General features: G+C 45.9%; 1 protein-coding gene across 1 annotated transcript in view; it reads right to left on the reverse strand.

Annotated features, from left to right (window-relative positions):
- TENM4 (teneurin transmembrane protein 4) overlaps window positions 1-12,307 on the reverse strand; it is a 65,914-nt gene extending 53,607 nt beyond the window's left edge. Inside the window, exons 1-2 of the mRNA XM_073548656.1 lie at window positions 11,992-12,307; window positions 5,332-5,548 (exon numbers count right to left, since the gene is read on the reverse strand). Of these exons, the coding sequence (XP_073404757.1) occupies window positions 5,332-5,548; window positions 11,992-12,235 (461 nt within the window). The 5' untranslated portion in view covers window positions 12,236-12,307. The remainder of the gene's footprint in view (window positions 1-5,331; window positions 5,549-11,991) is intronic.
- Window positions 12,308-18,169: the final 5,862 nt, after the last annotated feature.

Raw genomic sequence — 18,169 nt, forward strand, 5'->3', positions numbered from 1 at the left:
TGTAGATAAAGCTGGTGTAGTCCAGTGTTTTGGTTTTTTTTTCACTGCTCAATTTTGCAAATGCAGGGTACAAGAAAAATAAAAATAATAATTCGTATAAAGAAAATAAGGCATAAGTTATATACTCTAGTCCCTTCCAAAGCTGCGTTTAGATTACTGCTAAGGCAAGTCACACTCCATATGTGCCATGCTCCCACCTTCTGAATGCACCCCTAGTTGTCAAGAGTTTAGCGTCAATGTAAATCAAAAGAGTTGGTGCAGCGCCGCTTTCACGGAGACCTCTGCAGTGTTTCAGGAGCCTCAGCAAATTTCGAAAGAGATGGCAAATAAGACGTAGTAAGATTTTAAAAGGGTCCACCATTGATGTCCGATGAACTCCCTCTGCTGGTGAAGGGAGGTCGTGAAACTGATTTGGATGGGAGAGAACTGTCACCTGAACAGGTGGACTGCGATTGGACATCCGGAATCTCTGAGTGGATATAAGGCAGCCGACGCCCTGTAGGGTTGCTGGTGATGTCTCTGCTCTGAGCTCTGGCCTCCAGTTCAGTTCCTGTCTTCTAAAGCCAAGTTTTGCTCTGTTATTGTTCCATGAGATTTTGTCTGATTTGCTTAGTTTTGTGTTCAGCCAGCCCCGGCTGGGGCTTTGCTGAATTTCCATTTTTGTCCCTGATCGGTTAAATCTCTTTTGCTCTGTCTTCAGAATATATCGGAGTGCTGATATAGGGATTTTGAAGTCTAGTGACTTCAGGGCCGTTTTTCCTATCAGACGTGTTGGGACATTTTTGGTAGGGTTTTTGCGGATTGCAGCCAACATCTTTTCTGTCCTTTCCTATCTAGTTAGTTGGGCCCCATCGTTTGCTCTGCCTGTCTTTCTGTCTGTGTTTGTGTTTTCATCTGTTTTCACCGACAATACATGTTGGGGGCTGTCTATTGCTTTGGGGTCTGCTCTGGGGCAGGTTAGATTTCCCCTTTCTTTCTTTAGGCTTATTTAGTTGTCCGGCTGTGAAGATGCGTCTAGGACCATCGTAGGAATGCTCCACGGCTACTGTTAGTTGTGGTGAATAGGATCAGGGGTCTGCAATCCACTAGCTACCAACCTCTCCGGTTTTCTGGACTTAGCTTGCATTTTTGTTTTTTCTTCCTCCGGTGACTCATTCATAACAGTCGGTGTGTGCAATTCAGCAGTTATCGGTCAACCCATGAACAGTTTTTGGTTTCCCTTATGACAACAAAGGGAAAAAATACAAGCCATTTAGAGAAGGATGTCAATTGATCCTTTAGTTATATTTGGGAACTTGGATGGCAAAGTGGACCCTCCCTTATTTACACCACCTTTGGATTGATAAGCATTGTGTATGTATACCACGTTATCAGGAGTGTCCAAGAAGCCCTTCATCTGCCCAGATTATGGGCCACAACTGGATGCAAGCACCTTATGGGATGACACTTGACCCAGTCCTTGCCCATTGTACCCTGCAGCGAACAATGTAGTCATAGTTCTTGGCATAAAATATAGGGGAAAGCAAGGATTGGGTCAGACAACCCTGTTGAAAAAAAAAGTAGCGGGGAAAGGGTTCACCAAAAGCTGAAGTTCTCCTTTAAATGTTTTTTTTTCCACCTCATACAACCCAACAATAAAAAAAAGTAAAATAGCTAAGTAAAAAGCAATTGATGTTTTGTTCAAATTGTAACAAACGTGTAAACACCCTTAAGAGTTCTGGAAAAGCAACAGCAAAATTATCTATAAATACGGCTAAATCTATTCCTCTCCATGGTAGACGTTGTTCAGTAATGGGCCTGGCATAGCGAGTGGAATGGCACAGTCTGTGCCGCTTCTGGGCAGCCTTGGGATGGGAACGCTGAAAGCTCACGAGGCGAGATCCATTTACACAGTGTGAGAAGAGATTTACATCCAGCCGTTCTTTGAGCGAGCGCTTTTACGCGGGTTTCTAAAGCCGCTGCCACCAGAAAGGCATGACTGCCTAATATCAGCGAGCGCAGGCATGATTATACCGTATTTAACTGGATTCCCGGGCAGGAAACACGCAGGGAGAATTAAAATAAATGTGGACGTTTTCGAGATTGTTTTTACTTCTGCAGATTGAGCTGCGCGCTCATTGGGTCGAAGTTTGATGTTTACCACTAAAAAGGGAAGTTTTAGTAAAGAGGGTGAGTAATGCAAATCGTCAGCACGGTATGGGCACAACTGATACTTGGGGGTCAGTAGACTTTCACTTAGGTCATTTTTGGCTTTTAGAAGCACACATGCAGTGCAAAAAAAACAAAACAAAAAAACAATACGGAACGTAATGGGATTGTCCAAGACTTTTACAATATTAGCCTATCCTTAGGATAGGTTATCAACATCTGATCGGTGAGGTTGCCACCCTCGGCACCCCAGCCGTTCCCGATTCTGCCAGCCGGATGTGCTCAGTTGCAGAGCTGCACAGTGCCATCAACTGTATTGTGGCAGCGGCCAGGTACTGCACATCCGCATCCTAATGTTTGGAATAGGTGGAGCATGTGCAGTACTCTGACACGGACACTATGCCATTGACAGAGCTGTGCTGTGCAACGCCACCACTGAGCACTTCCATCAGCCGACGGCATCAAAAACAGCTGGTCGGTCATCAGCAATGCCTCAACTGAGCACTTGCATCAGCCGGCGACACCAAAAGTAGCTGGTCAGTCATCTATGTAAAAATCCCGGACAACCCTTAAAGAGAGCTTTTGGAAAAAACATTACATACAATTTTTTTTACTTAAATAGATGTATTTGGGGCTAAAATTTATTTTTGCTTTTGGGTTTAATTAAAAATTTTGCACCATTTTGCTTTTACAGGCTCTTTTTTCCCCCCTACACATCCAACTTTGTTATGGCTTAGAGGAGGTCAGAAAAAGACCAAAAGAAAAAAAAATGAAGAAAAGATAAACGAATTACTGACTCTCCCATCAGACTGTGAAAACGAGCTCACGTAATTGAGATAGCTGTCCGCAGCTGGAGAGATAGGGCAATATGGAGGCTATAGGAGGCAAAAAGGTGCAACGTTTTTTATAAATTTTTATAAAAATCAATTTTAAATAGAATATTTAGCCCCAAATACACATTTAAGGAAAGAAATTAATTAGTCCAAAAGTGGACAACCCCTTTGTTAACAACACTGTATGCAGTGAGCTCCACCTAGTGGTGGTTGAAGACAGATCATGTTTAAATAAAATGATGCCTATAACTTTAAGGGGAGGAGCTTAGAAGGTAAAGGCTGGTTCAAAACAAACTAAGTCCCACCCAGTTTTCCAAAATCTGAGGGATCTGGTGCTACAATAGAGACCCTATTGTGACTCCATATGAAAGAGAGCTATAAAGTGCATGGGACCTCTTGAACAGCAACTTGCTGATGGTTTCCATCACTGTTTTTTGTAAACAAAAAATGAAAATCGAACCAGAATTTAAAAAATAAGAAAAAAAAATTTCAAAAGGACAATGTAATTGTATATTTATATGCATTGCTGAACTATACATGTGATGATTACACAGGTAGTTAATGAGTCCAGCAGTGGAGGCAACTCATACATACAGATAGGTATCAGCAGAGGCGCATGCAGACTGCTATGGAGGTAAATATGGAATATCCACTAGGGGGCAGCATGTTTATTAAAAAGTAACTTTTTTTTAATTTTTCAACTTTAACAAATATTTACATTTTAAATGATTCTTGTGATAATTTATTTATATTATTTTAGAAACCTTTACATGATTTTTTATTTTTTTTGCACAATACAAAATGCTGCGTCCAAAGTTTTTTCTGCTCCGGACAGAACTGGTTGAACAAGGGCAATTTATGTACAACTTTAATATTGCACTTAATTGATGTGCATCTCCTGAAATGTATACCCCTGGGCCTGGCCACACTGGGGAAGCTGCTGCGGCTGCAGTGGGATGAGCCCCCCCCCCTGTTGAGGGCAGCTCGTTCACTCAATCAAATACCTATAAAACATCCAAAAGAATAGGAACTCCACCCAGAGAAGAATAACCAGTGAGCAGATGCATTATTATGGTGACGGAAACCATTCACAAGCTGCTGTTGATGGATCTCTTACTGTAAAGATGTCAGCAGCATGTTGACAGTTTCCAAAAAGCTGCTTTTTTTTTTTTTTTTTCTCCTCTTTGCAGAATAAGGAAATTAATATTTATATATTATAAAGATTCTGGACTAGTCATATGATGACTACAGAGAAAGTAATGCAGCAGGAGATGAACGGCCCGTGCAATAAAAGCTGCTCCATCTGTGCATGCAAAATACAGAGGCATATGGAGAAGGGCAGGTGGAGCAGGTTTTCCCTTTGAAATCAAAGATGCCTAAGGGACACCGCCCCGTCCCTCTCGTATGTCCTGCATGAGTCCTCATGTCCACACTGGTCCCACTAACGGCTGCCATGTTGATGCAAAAAAAGTCACCACCCCCATCCCCCGGGGAAACACACTCAACGGCATATAATACCCAACTGTTATGTAGAGGATGAGGGCCCAATAGAAAACAAATTATAATAGTCCTATGACATAATAAACATCAAAAACTCGTCCCTGCTCTGCTAGGAAACGGCTCGGCCCTGATGCTACCCCACGAAAAAGGCTCGGCCCTGCTGCTACCCCGCGAAAAAGGCTCGGCCCTGCTGCTACCCCGGGGAAAAGGCTCGGCCCTCCTGCTACGACGGGGAAAAGGCTCGGCCCTCCTGCTATGACGGGGAAAAGGCTCGGCCCTCCTGCTACGACGGGGAAAAGGCTCGGCCCTCCTGCTACGACGGGGAAAAGGCTCGGCCCTCCTGCTACGACGGGGAAAAGGCTCGGCCCTGCTGCTACGACGGGGAAAAGGCTCGGCCCTCCTGCTACGACGGGGAAAAGGCTCGGCCCTGCTGCTACCCCGGGGAAAAGGCTCGGCCCTCCTGCTACGACGGGGAAAAGGCTCGGCCCTGCTGCTACCCCGGGGAAAAGGCTCGGCCCTGCTGCTACGACGGGGAAAAGGCTCGGCCCTGCTGCTACGCCGCGGAAAAGGCTCGGCCCTGCTGCTACGCCGCGGAAAAGGCTCGGCCCTACTATGCCAGGCAAACTCGAATCTGCTTTGCCGTATATAAACTTGGTTCTGCTGCACCAGATATAAACTTGGCTCTGCTTTGCAAGGAACAAACTCTGCTCTGCTATGCCAGGCAAAGACTCGGCTCTGCTACTCCTAGACAAAAACAAAGCTCTGCTATGCCAGACAAAAATCCGGCTCGGCAATGCTAGACAAAAGATTCGGTTCTGCTACAACAATAAATTGATTAGCATTTACTGACCCTGCATCAAACGGGTTCTCTCCTGGAATGGAATGAGTGCTGTCCCGGCCAATCAAAAATTTAATCCGGTGGTAGAAGGACTGCAGGTTCTGATGGGTCACGGGGGCTTGGGTCTCCTGGATTATATCGAGAGGGTCTGGCGAGCCCAGGCACAGGGCGTTTGTCTGACAGGATTGCTGCAGGCAGCAGTCGGGATCCAGGCAATCCGTCAACCCGTCTGCAAAAGAAAAATCTGAAGGTTAATATTATTTATAACACTAGTAACGGGAGGAATAAGATTTTGGCCCCCGGCATAGGTCATGGACCCCCCCACAAAAGAGCCACGATATACTTGATCACATGTGACAGAGTATATAGGGGAGGAGGCGCTGGACACAAGAGACTGTGCGACCCCCACGGTCCAAGCACAGAAGCAAACTGACCAATCACCTGGAAAGATTTCCTGGTTACTATTGGAAACAGTCAACAAGCATGTCATGGTACAATCTCAATAGCTGATGAAGAACGCGAGTGCGGCAGTATTTTCTACATCAGACAACACTTCCCGGAATAAATATCACAAGACAAAACACTGAACCAGCAAGGGATACAGAGACCACAGCTCAGAAATGTGCAGAATAGTGAGTGCAGCTCTGGAGTATAATACAGGATGTAACTCAGGATCAGTAATGTAATGTATGTACACTGTGACTGCACCAGCAGAATAGTGAGTGCAGCTCTGGAGTATAATACAGAATGTAACTGAGGATCAGTAATGCAATGTATGTACACAGTGACTGCACCAGCAGAATAGTGAGTGCAGCTCTAGGGTATAATACAGGATGTAACTCAGGATCAGTAATGCAATGTATGTACACAGTGACTGCACCAGCAGAATAGTGAGTGCAGCTCTGCGGTATAATACAGGATGTAACTCAGGATCAGTAATGTAATGTATGTACACATTGACTGCACCAGAGGAATAGTGAGTGCAGCTCTGGGGTATAATACAGGATGTAACTCAGGATCAGTAATGTAATGTATGTACACAGTGACTGCACCAGCAGAATAATGAGTGCAGCTCTGGGGTATAAAAAAAGGATGTAACTCAGGATCAGTAATGTACACAGTGACTGCACCAGCAGAATAGTGAGTGCAGCTCTGGGGTATAAAAAAAGGATGCAACTCATGATCAGTAATGTACACAGTGACTGCACCAGCAGAATAGTGAGTGCAGCTCTGGGGTATAATACGGGATGTAACTCAGGATCAGTAATGTAATGGATGTACACAGTGACTGCACCAGCAGAATAGTGAGTGCAGCTCTGGAGTATAATACAGGATGTAACTCAGGATCAGTAATGTAATGTACAGTATGTACACAGTGACTGCACCAGCAGAATAGTGAGTGCAGCTCTGGAGGATCATACAGGAGGTAACTTAAGGTCTGTAATGGACTGAGGTACTGATCCTGTGTCGGACAGTGCTCAGAGGGACTTCATTGTTAGCAATGAACAGCATTGATCATTGGAATAGACAGTGGGGAGTATCGGGCCCTTTTGTCCAGGACAGTAAACCCCAGTATGATTACGGGGACCATCTCCCTCCGCCGTCTCTTAGAGACAGAAGTGCAGAATCTCTGCGTGCGAGTGCCGGAGCAGTCAGTGGTTTCTGGAGTGGTCACTTGTGGAGTCACTCGGCTGTGAGAAGACGGATACGTCCACATGGCGACATCTGCCAGACGAGAGGGAAAAAAAAGTCTTGCACAAAGAAGCCAGAAGGACTGGAAGTATTTAGTTACACCGGAGCATCGTGCAATAAGCTGGATGGAGAGGCTTATAAGGGCGTTTGGGAAAAGGATGAGAATTTGAGGAGGTTCATGTGAGAACAGAGCGCTGCAGACGTGCCACAGTCAGATGTAGCAGAGCGGACCGTACAATGCTGCGGAATACGCTGGAGCCATAGAAATATTATAATTATTCACATGGAGCTGCAGGTAAATCCAACATGATATTATAACTCTCAGGGGTTGAGAACAAATCCAGCTCTGCTTCATCTGTAGTAGTGTCGTAACAGACTATAACGTTCAGTGCACTGATTCTACAGGGGACGAGTGCTGGGGGGTCAAATGCAGCCGAGTTAGAGTCCGCCAGTGTAGCAGAGCTCGGGTTTTCATTGGATACCACTCATGTAGTTGCTACGATTCATCATCCGTGGTTTTACATAGGACTGCACCTAATCTTCTGCATTGGGCAAGCTCTCCGAGTTAGTGCCGGGTTCACCTCTGCTACACTTGCATGTTTTACAGAGGAGACATTCGGCTCATTACGTGGAGCAGTTGATCTTTACGATGCGAGCAGCTTCCAGTAGAAAAAAAAAATCTTGTTTTATGATGTCAATTAAGGAAATCTCCAGGTTTATGATATCCGCACTTACACTAATCCGGCTCTGTGAGCCGAGTAATTCCAGAGTCAGACGGAGCAGGATTAGCTCTCGCTCTGCGCGGTGGCATGAAGAAAAGTCCCACTAACCGGTCCTCACATGTACATGAAAAGGGGTAATACGCTGACCGTGCCCCCGAAACAGCCCCACCCACAGCCAGTGCCCCCGTAACAGCCCCACCCACAGCCAGTGCCCCCATAACAGCCCCACCCACAGTCAGTGCCCCCATAACAGTCCCACCCACAGTCAGTGCCCCCATAACAGTTCCACCCACAGCCAGTGCCCCCGTAACAGCCCCACCCACAGTCAGTGCCCCATAACAGTCCCACCCACAGTCAGTGCCCCCATAACAGTCCCACCCACAGTCAGTGCCCCCAAAACAGTTCCACCCACAGCCAGTGCCCCTGGAATAGTCCCAGCCACAGTCAGTGCCCCATAACAGCCCCACCCACAGTCAGTGCCCCCATAACAGTCCCACCCACAGTCAGTGCCCCTGGAATAGTCCCAGCCACAGTCAGTGCCCCCATAACAGCCCCACCCACAATCAGTGCCCCCATAACAGCCCCACCCACAGTCAGTGCCCCCATAACAGCCCCACCCACAGTCAGTGCCCCCATAACAGCCCCACCCACAGTCAGTGCCCCCATAACAGCCCCACCCACAGTCAGTGCTCCCATAACAGCCCCACCCACAGTCAGTGCCCCCATAACAGTCCCACCCACAGTCAGTACCCCCATAACAGTCCCAGCCACAGTCAGTGCCCCTGGAATAGTCCCAGCCACAGTCAGTGCCCCTGGAATAGTCCCAGCCACAGTCAGTGCCCCCATAACAGCCCCACCCACAGTCAGTGCCCCCATAACAGTCCCACCCACAGTCAGTGCCCCCATAACAGTCCCACCCACAGTCAGTGCCCCCATAACAGTTCCACCCACAGCCAGTGCCCCTGGAATAGTCCCAGCCACAGTCAGTGCCCCTGGAATAATCCCAGTCACAGCCCCACCCACGGTCAGTGCCCCCATAATAGTCCCAGCCAAAGTCAGTGCATCTATAATACTGCCAACCACAGTTAGTGCCCCCATAATGGCCCCAGTCATAGTAACAGTTCCAACCACAGTCAGCGCCCTAGTAGCCACAGAGCTCCCATAATAGCCACAGTCAGGGCTCCTGTAATAATCCCAGCCACAATCAGTGTCTTTGTAACTTGGCTAGCCAGTCCATGTCCCCATAGCCTCTACCTGCCACAGACCGTGCCCCCATAACATTGCCAGCCACAGTCAGTGCCCCCATATACTGTAATTGCAGCGGCATTCAGAGCCCACAACACTAATCAGTCAGTGCCCCCATAATAGTGCTATGTACACTAACAGTCACAGTCATCTTCTTATCATTGTCAATCGTTCAGATACCCCAATAATAGCATCTGACGCCCCGCTCCTCACCAGAGTCCCCTTTACTTCCGTGGTTGTTGCCATCGCGCCCGCACTACCGGTTTCTTTGCCTTGTAAGATATCTGAGCGCTCCTCATGAATGCTGATATTTAATAACTCCAGATAAACAATCTGACACCTTACAAATGTGGATTTCATCAAGAAAGTAGATACAAGGGGAGACCGCTGTGGAGATGACCTTATGTGATACGCCATTTATATCAAGTCTGGACTGGATACAAGATATCATATGTAACAGCAAGCGTCAAACCCCCAATAGAGCACAATGTGAGGGGGAAAGGCAGAAAATGTCTCATGTAACAGCAAAATGTAAAAATGGCAACCGAGTACATATACTAAACTGACACGGTCAAGAAAAAACTAGTGATCCTGAGTTACATCCTGTATTATACTCCAGAGCTGCACTCACCATTCTGCTGGTGCAGTCACTGTGTACATAAATTACATTACTGATCCTGAGTTACATCCTGTATTATACTCCAGAGCTGCAATCACTATTCTGCTGGTGCATTCACTGTGTACATACATTACTGATCCTGAGTTACATCTTGTACTATACCCCAGAGCTGCACTCACTATTCTGCTGGTGCAGTCACTGTGTACATACATTACATTACTGATCCTGTACTGATCCTGAGTTACATCCTGTATTATACTCCAGAGCTGCACTCACTATTGTGCTGGTGCAGTCCCTGTGTACATTCATTATATTACTGATCACGAGTTACATCCTGTATTATACCCCAGAGCTGCACTCACTATTCTGCTGGTGCAGTCACTGTGTACATACATTACATTACTGATCCTGAGTTACCTCCTGTATTATACTCCAGAGCTGCACTCACTATTCTACTGGTGCAGTCACTGTGTACATACATTACTGATCCTGAGTAACATCCTGTATTATATACCCCAGAGCTGCACTCACTATTCTGCTGGTGCAGTCACTGTGTACATACATTATGTGTCATGATCCAGGTTGGATCTGACAGTTTAAATGCACAAGTTAACTTTTTTCCTTTGGCTGTGTGCCAAAGGTGATTTTTTGCCCCCCGGTGGCCATTAGGGTCAGTGCACTGTGGTGATTTCAGTTGTAGTTTTCCCCCGTTGGCCATTAGGGTCATTGCACTTGGTTACCTTAGTTTGTGCACGTGATTAAGTAACAGGTGTGAATGCTCTATAAAAGAGTGTCAGGTGTATCAATCACTGTTGGTGACAGGTCTTCCTCTGCAAGAAAGCCTGGGTGAAGGAGGGAGCTGAAGGAGAGTCACGGGCAGCTCAGTCAGAGCCCTCGAGTAGCAGCTATGGTGCCTGCAAGGAGTGCTGGCATGGATTGGTCGAGTTCAACTATTGTGTCTCCAAGAAGGGTTGGCATGGCGTGGTGGAGTCGCAGTTATGGTGTCAGCAGGAAGTGCTTGCATGGTTTGGTGGAGCGGCGACTATGGTGTAGAGTTGCACTCAGCATGCTGGACTTGGTTGCTGAAAGCTGAGCTCAAGCATGCTGGACTATTTGGCAGAAGCTGGACTCATTTTCGGGACAGCTGCACATAGGTGGTGGACTCTGCTTGCTCCAAGGCTGCACTATGGTGATGGATCTGGTTGGAGGAAAAGATGCACGCAGGTGGTGGCTCTGTTGCTGGGAGCATAAGCAACAGAGCAAAGCTAAGTGGTGTTCCCCTGTATTGTCATTTTTCCTTATGTGTGTTTAGTGCAGTGGTGGGATTAGTTTCCGCACCGACCAATTCCCTAGTGAGGGTTTAGGTGCAGGGCGAGCTAGGGATATCAGGTATCCAGATCGGCGCCCGGTGCGGAACCGGCCTAGGGAACGTTAGGAGTGTAGAGTCACTGACTCAGGGGAGTGCAGGAGGTCTCCACTTTCCCCTTCCCTATCGCAGGGCCCCCATTGTTATTGTTACCCAGGTTTCCCTTATGGTTTAAATTCGCCTTACTGGAGGCGGGGTTTCCAGATTTATGTGTTACGTGTATTACCTAAATTCGCCTGTTGGAGGCGGCGTATCCAGCTGCAAGTCTTATTATTTAAATTCGCCCCACTGGAGGCGGTGTATCCAGGGTCACGCGTGTCATCTAAATCTGCCCTGCTGGGGGCACAGTGTCCAGCCGCACGTGACCGTGACACATTACATTACTGATCCTGAGTTACATCCTGTATTATACCCCAGAGCTGCACTCACTATTCTGCTGGTGCAGTCACTGTGTACATACATTACTGATCCTGAGTTACCTCCTGTATTATACCCCAGAGCTGCACTCACTATTCTGCTGGTGGACTCTTGGCTGAGCTGTTGTTGCTTCACTGCCGCAGTGCATCATATGAGCTCGGCTACGTATCTAGGGCAGGTGTGATTACCTGCTTGCTGACTGTTTCTTTAGACTAAAGGTCAGTGGATGTGGAACAAGGTAGTGGACACAGGGACCCTGAGCACACTGTAGTACAATTGGACCATCCTTTTAAACCAACAGCACAAAGAGTTAATAAGGGATTGGGGTTTTGTCTTCCAGTCCCTAAACAAATAAACGGCGTTGGCGGTATTGTTACTAGTGAGGCGGCGCGGTTTTCTTCGGCTTGAAATGCGTGGAAATGACCCTCAGATTGAAGCGAGCGGATTTTGACGATAATTATAGGAGAAGTAAATGACAAACATTACCTGCACGCAAATAATGGCCGCGCGCCTCCTGCAATTACCCCATCAGGAGGATGGATGACAAGCACTCCGTATAATTACGCTGAGAGGGACGCTTCCACCATTACCACTGCGAGCAGGGTGCTTACCGGCATCGTTATCCTTGCCGTCGCTGCAGGCGGTCTCCATAGACGTGTCACATCCTGAGCCCCTCCATCCGAGCTGACACACGCAGTTCCAGCCGTTCATGTCCAGCGTGCACCTGCCGTTGCCGTTACACAAGCCGGGGCATCCCTCTGCAAGAAGAGCCAGAGAAGGGCAGTGCCCGTTAACGATCGGGCAAGATGGGCGCCATGTGCGCCGCAATCGCCAGCTCAGCAACACACGACACATTGCAACGTTTAATAAATCCACAGAACCTTCCTCTAGAAGTAACACTCCACGGAGGGTGCAGAACGCTCCCCAATATTTAGACTTAAAGGGATATTCTCATCTTTGATATCACGCTATGAACGTCTGGGTCCCACTGCACGCCTCTGCGACTGGACAGGTGGCTCTGTCCATTCATTTCTATGGAATCTTCCATAGAAGTCAAAGGAGAGATCTGCACTTACAGGGGCTGGAAATGGGGTCTTGAAGGGAGACTCACATGTATCTCGAGAACGGGGCCCCGTTTCCAACCCCCCACAAGTACAGAACTATGCAAAACTTCCATGGAATTGAATGGAGAGAGCCAGCTGTCCGTTCACATCTATTGGGCATTTAACCACAGAATAAACGTCCGAGAACGTTAAGCTTGCTGCGGAGTGCTGCTTTATGTTTAGCTTGAGCCTGGTACCGCAGTAGCGGAGCCCCCATCTCAGGGAAAGGGGCAGGAACAGCCTTTGCCAAAAAAAGAAGTATCTGGGACAGGTAAACAGTGCCGGGGATACAGTGCTGCAGCCCCATAAATTGGCAAATCTCTGGGGAAGTTGGAGCTCAACCGACCTGATACTGTGCAGGATTTCAGAACCTGTCACCTAGGAGGAGATGGGGGGGTTAGATGGGGACTACCGAGCAGAGCTGTCAGGAGCCGCCCCTGGGGCCTTCATATTCGGCAGGCGTGCACGTTCTATCGTCCCTACTCGGGGCAGTTATTAGAGTAGAAGGTATAAGCCTTCCAGCAGACTCACTACATGTGTATCACAGCCCCGCAGCTGTGTGAGCTGGACAGGTTCTCTGCAGGAAAACAGGAGCATTTCCATTCACCGACAGCTAGCAGAGCTGCTGAAATCTAGGATTTGGAACGCAGTATTTTATCAAGTGGCCAAGCTTCCTCTGCATTAAGTTAGAACCTCCCCTTTAATTTCCAGCCATACCTATCTATGAGCGGTCCACGCTGCACGCAATGATATGGAGCAAATCTCTTCATCATAATATTTAAAGGGCCAGGATTCATTTTTTTCTTCTGCCCAGCCTCCAATAGTCTGGAAATTCTGCTAAACTGCAGAACAGCAAAGTAATCTGAAACAACCAGTGCAGAGTGGATCGCTCATGGATGATACCCTAAGCGGTACTTTTCAGCCATACAGTGCACAGACAAACCGTACAGTGTGGTGCCCACATTAGAATGCCCTGTTTGTCTTAATACATTGTTATACAAAGCTGACACCAACAAAATATACTGCAGAGTGCCTAAATAGCAGCGTCATACAACGCCACAGTACGTTCTGCCATATAGTACGCAAATGTCTACAATTTTTATACATAAAGTAATCCAATAATACCGCCAAACAGGTCAAAGTGCCATACAATGCCTAAATTAATTATACTGCCTAACAGTGCTCAACAAGTGCCATACGATGCCTACATTAATACTGTCATACTATGCTCAATAAACAGGTCATACAATGCCTAAAATAATATTGCCATACCGTGCTCAATAAATGTGTCATACAATGCATAAATTAATGATGCAATACAGTGCTCAATAAATGTGAAATATGATGCCAAAATACTGCCATACTATGCTGAATAAAAATGCCCTATGATGTGAAAATGAACACTGCCATACAGTACTCAATAAAAGTGCTGTACAATGTCTAAATTAGTGCTGCCATATAGCGCTTAATAAATGTACCATATAACGCCTAAAATAATGCTGCCATGCAGTGCTCACATACAAGTGCCATACAATGTCTAAATTAGTGCTGCCATATAGCGCTTAATAAATGTACCATATAACGCCTAAAATAATGCTGCCATGCAGTGCTCACATACAAGTGCCATACAATGTCTAAATTAGTGCTGCCATATAGCGCTTAATAAATGTACCATATAACGCCTCAAATAATGCTGCCATGCAGTGCTCACATAAAAGTGCCATACAATGTCTAAACAATGCCATATAGTGCTCAAACAATATCACTAAAGAGTGACAATGTAACTACTTCACATATAAAGCAATCCAATATCAGTCATACAATGCCTAAATTAATATCACCATACAGTTATCAAATTATGCCACCACAGAGTGACTAAGTAACAACTTCACACAAAAAGGCAATCCAATAACCGCAACACACAATGCCTACGTGAATACCGCCAAACAATACTCAACAGAACTACAGAATGAAAGAGTAACAACTCCATAAAGCAATCCATTAATATGGCCACTCAATGCCCAAGTTAATAGCGCCATATAGAGCACAAACAATATCAACATGCAGTAATTAAAACAACAGCTCCATGCGTAAAGGAATCCGATAAGAGGGCCACACAATGCTCAAATAAATATCACCATACAGTTCTCAACTAATATAAACCAAGAGACCAAATAACTTTGTATGTAAGTAAATCATAATCAGGACACAATGCCTATTACCGCCTTAGAGTGCTCAAATAATGAGACAGAATGACAGCTCCTTACATTAAGTGCCACACACTGTCACATGATACCGCTATACAATTTCGTCAGGATTCATGGTGCTGACAAGCCCCAGGTGCCAGGTCATTAGTGGCACCACTTTTTTATGTATACATGTTGGATTATAGGTTTTTTCCCCATATTTGGTTATAGCGGTAAAAACTATTTCCTACATGTGGCAGTATAAACGTTGTGTGCAATGCAAATGGTGAAATCTGCAGGAAAACGTAAAATTGTGCAGAAACCTACGTTTGTTTGTTTTTCTGGCACTGCAGACTTTGTCCTAATGATACAAGGGATTTGTAGTGAAATCTTCCAGACGAACACCATGTGAAATGCAAGACAAGATTATGGCGGGGGTAATTATGGAGATATGATGGACGGGAGAGGTGACTATGATGGCAGCAGCGACTCGCACGCACACCGGGTGTTATTACCATCTATTCTCACAATGTAATCACAGGGTAATAGAGGAAAAGGGGATAATGTGCGACTAAACGAACGGCAGCTGCAATTACACCGCCCTGTCCCCAGCAGATTGTGCCGTCATGCTACACACCAAGGTTACATACAGGGACTAGGAAAACATTTCATCCTACCGTTCAGTTTTCGATTTTTAAAGGAGTTGTGGATTTCAGAAACATGGCTTTCTCCTTCTTCCAAAGAACAGCGCCACCTTTTTCTACAGGATGCGAGTGGTATTGCAGCTCAACTCCATTCACTTCAATACCAGATACAACCTGTAAACTTAGGAGCTGCTTTTTATGGAAGATGGCAGCCACGTTTTCCAACCCCATTAGTAAAATATGGCTTCTTTCTTTCAGCAACCGTGCCACCCCTGGTCATGGGAGGTGTGTGGCACTGCAATACCAGACAACCTATAGTTAGAGGTGGCGACGGCGATTCCGGACAAAAAAAAAAGGTGTAGTATTATTCTAATTCTGGACAACCCCCTTTAAGACCTAGCACTTGGCACAGCTGATGGTTCGCTACAGTGATTTTCATCCAGATTAGGAAATAATCCATGATGTCATATATTTCATGGATTCATTGTAGCAAATATTCAAGACAGGAGAGCGATGTGCACTCACACACACAGGAGCACGCACGCACCTGACACAGTGTGTTATTCACCTAAAGCTTCACAGCACGCACACTCTGCAGCGCACTCATACACACAACACTGCTGCATGTAGAGTATATGCACTTAGCCCTGCTCTATATACACATAGATCTCTGATAGAAGTGCACATACACACAGCATTTCTGTATATATGCACACACGCAAATCTGTGCTGTATATACAGACTGCTCTGCTACACACACAGCTCTGCTACTCACAACTCTGTTGTACGCACACAGCTCTGATCTAAATATACATACAAACGCACAGCTCTGCTACACATCAAACCACAGACAGATCTTCTACAGCAATACACACACAGAGCTCTGGTACATTACACACACAGCTTAGCTATGTTACATACACACAGCTCTGCTACATTATACACACAGTGCTGCTACATTATACACACAGATTTGCAAGGTTACATACACACAGCGATGCTACGTTATACACACACAGATTTGCTATGTTACATACACACAGCTCTGCTACATTATACACAGCGTTGCTACATTATACACTCATACAGCGCTGCTAGGTTACATACACACAGCTCTGCTACATTACACACACAGCTTTGCAATGTTACATACACAGCTCTGCTACATTGCACACACAGCTCTGCTATGTTACATACACACAGCTCTGCTATGTTACATACACACAGCTCTGCTATGTTACATACACACAGCTCTGCTACATTACACACACAGCTTTGCTATGTTACATACACACAGCTCTGCTACATTATACACACACATTGCTCTGCTAGAGCACATTCACACAGCTCTTCTACATCTTACACAGACAGATCTGCCTCATCACACACAGATACATTGCAAACACCATCACACTCCTCTGTCCTGAAAGCTCCTTCAGCTCGTCAGGACCTGCGGGATCAGTGCAGTTTAGTGATGCGCAGCTCCTGGTCGCTTTCTCTCCTGCTCTGCACCAATCACCGCTCACTGACAAAGGGATAAAACTTTACCTTTATTAACCAATAATTAATAGTGTAAAATATACAGACTGTGCAGTCAATGTTCACACGCTGATGACAAATAGACAAAATCCCCCCCATATAGGATGAGGTACAAACTGCCCCCTCACTTTCACAAATCCCTTGACTCCAGGGTGTGAATAGCGGCTGCACTATCTGTACATGTTAACCTTTATTAATCAATAATTAATAGTCTAAGTTTTATCCCTTTGTCAGTGAGCGGTCTAATATTGGGGATGGGTCAAAGATAACGTCCGTGATTTGTGCCCTGCACCAACCAGACTGATCAGTGTTACAGGGAAAGAGCTGTGCGGCTGCAGAACGCCGTGGTAAGGAAGGACGCGGTGTCAGTGTTCTCCTCCATCACCAGAAGCCACCTCCGGACTAGAAAACACACAAAGATAATGTATGGCTGAAAAGTGTGCTTTATAGTTCCAAAAATACCATGTGTAATGTAAGATAGATAGATACAGTGGGTACAAAAAGTATTCAGACCCCTTTAAAATTTTCACTCTTTGCTTCATTGCAGCCATTTGGTAAATTCAAGAAGTTCATTTTTTTCTCATTCATGTGCACTCTGCACCCCATCTTGACTTAAAAAAAAAAACAAAATGTAGAAATTTTTGCAAATTCATTAAAAAAGAAAAGCTGAAATATCACATGGTCATAAGTATTCAGACCCTTTGCTCAGACACTCATATCTACAGTAAGTCACATGCTGTCCATTTCCTTGTGATCCTCCTTGAGATGGTTCTACTCCAGCTGTGTTTAAATTAAACTGATAGGACTTGATTAGTAAAGGAGCACACCTGTCTATAAAAGACCTCACAGCGCATGTCAGACCAAATGAGAATCAAGAGCACAGTGGCCTCCATAATCCTTAAATGGAAGAAGTTTGGGACCACCAGAAGTCTTCCTAGACCTGGCCGTCCAACCAAACTGAGCAATCGTGGGAGAAGAGCCTTGGTGAGAGAGGTAAAGAAGAACCCCAAGATCACTGTGTCCGAGATCCACAGATGCAGAGGGAGAAAGTTCCACAAAGTCAACTATCACTGCAAAGTTCCACCAGGCGGGCTTTTATGGCAGAGTGGCCCGATGGAAGCCCCTCCTCAGTGCCAGACATATGAAAGCCCACATAGTTTGCCAAAAAACACATGAAGGACTCCCAGACTATGAGAAATAAGAGTCTCTGGTCTGATGAGACGAAGATAGAACTTTTTGGTGATAATTCTAAGCGGTATGTGTGGAGAAAACAGGCATCGCTCATCACCTGCCCAATACAATCCCAACAGTGAAACA

This window comes from Dendrobates tinctorius, unplaced genomic scaffold (assembly GCF_039654945.1).
Source record: "Dendrobates tinctorius isolate UK_male_01 unplaced genomic scaffold, ASM3965494v1 ptg000157l, whole genome shotgun sequence".
Taxonomy (NCBI): Eukaryota; Metazoa; Chordata; class Amphibia; order Anura; family Dendrobatidae; genus Dendrobates; species Dendrobates tinctorius.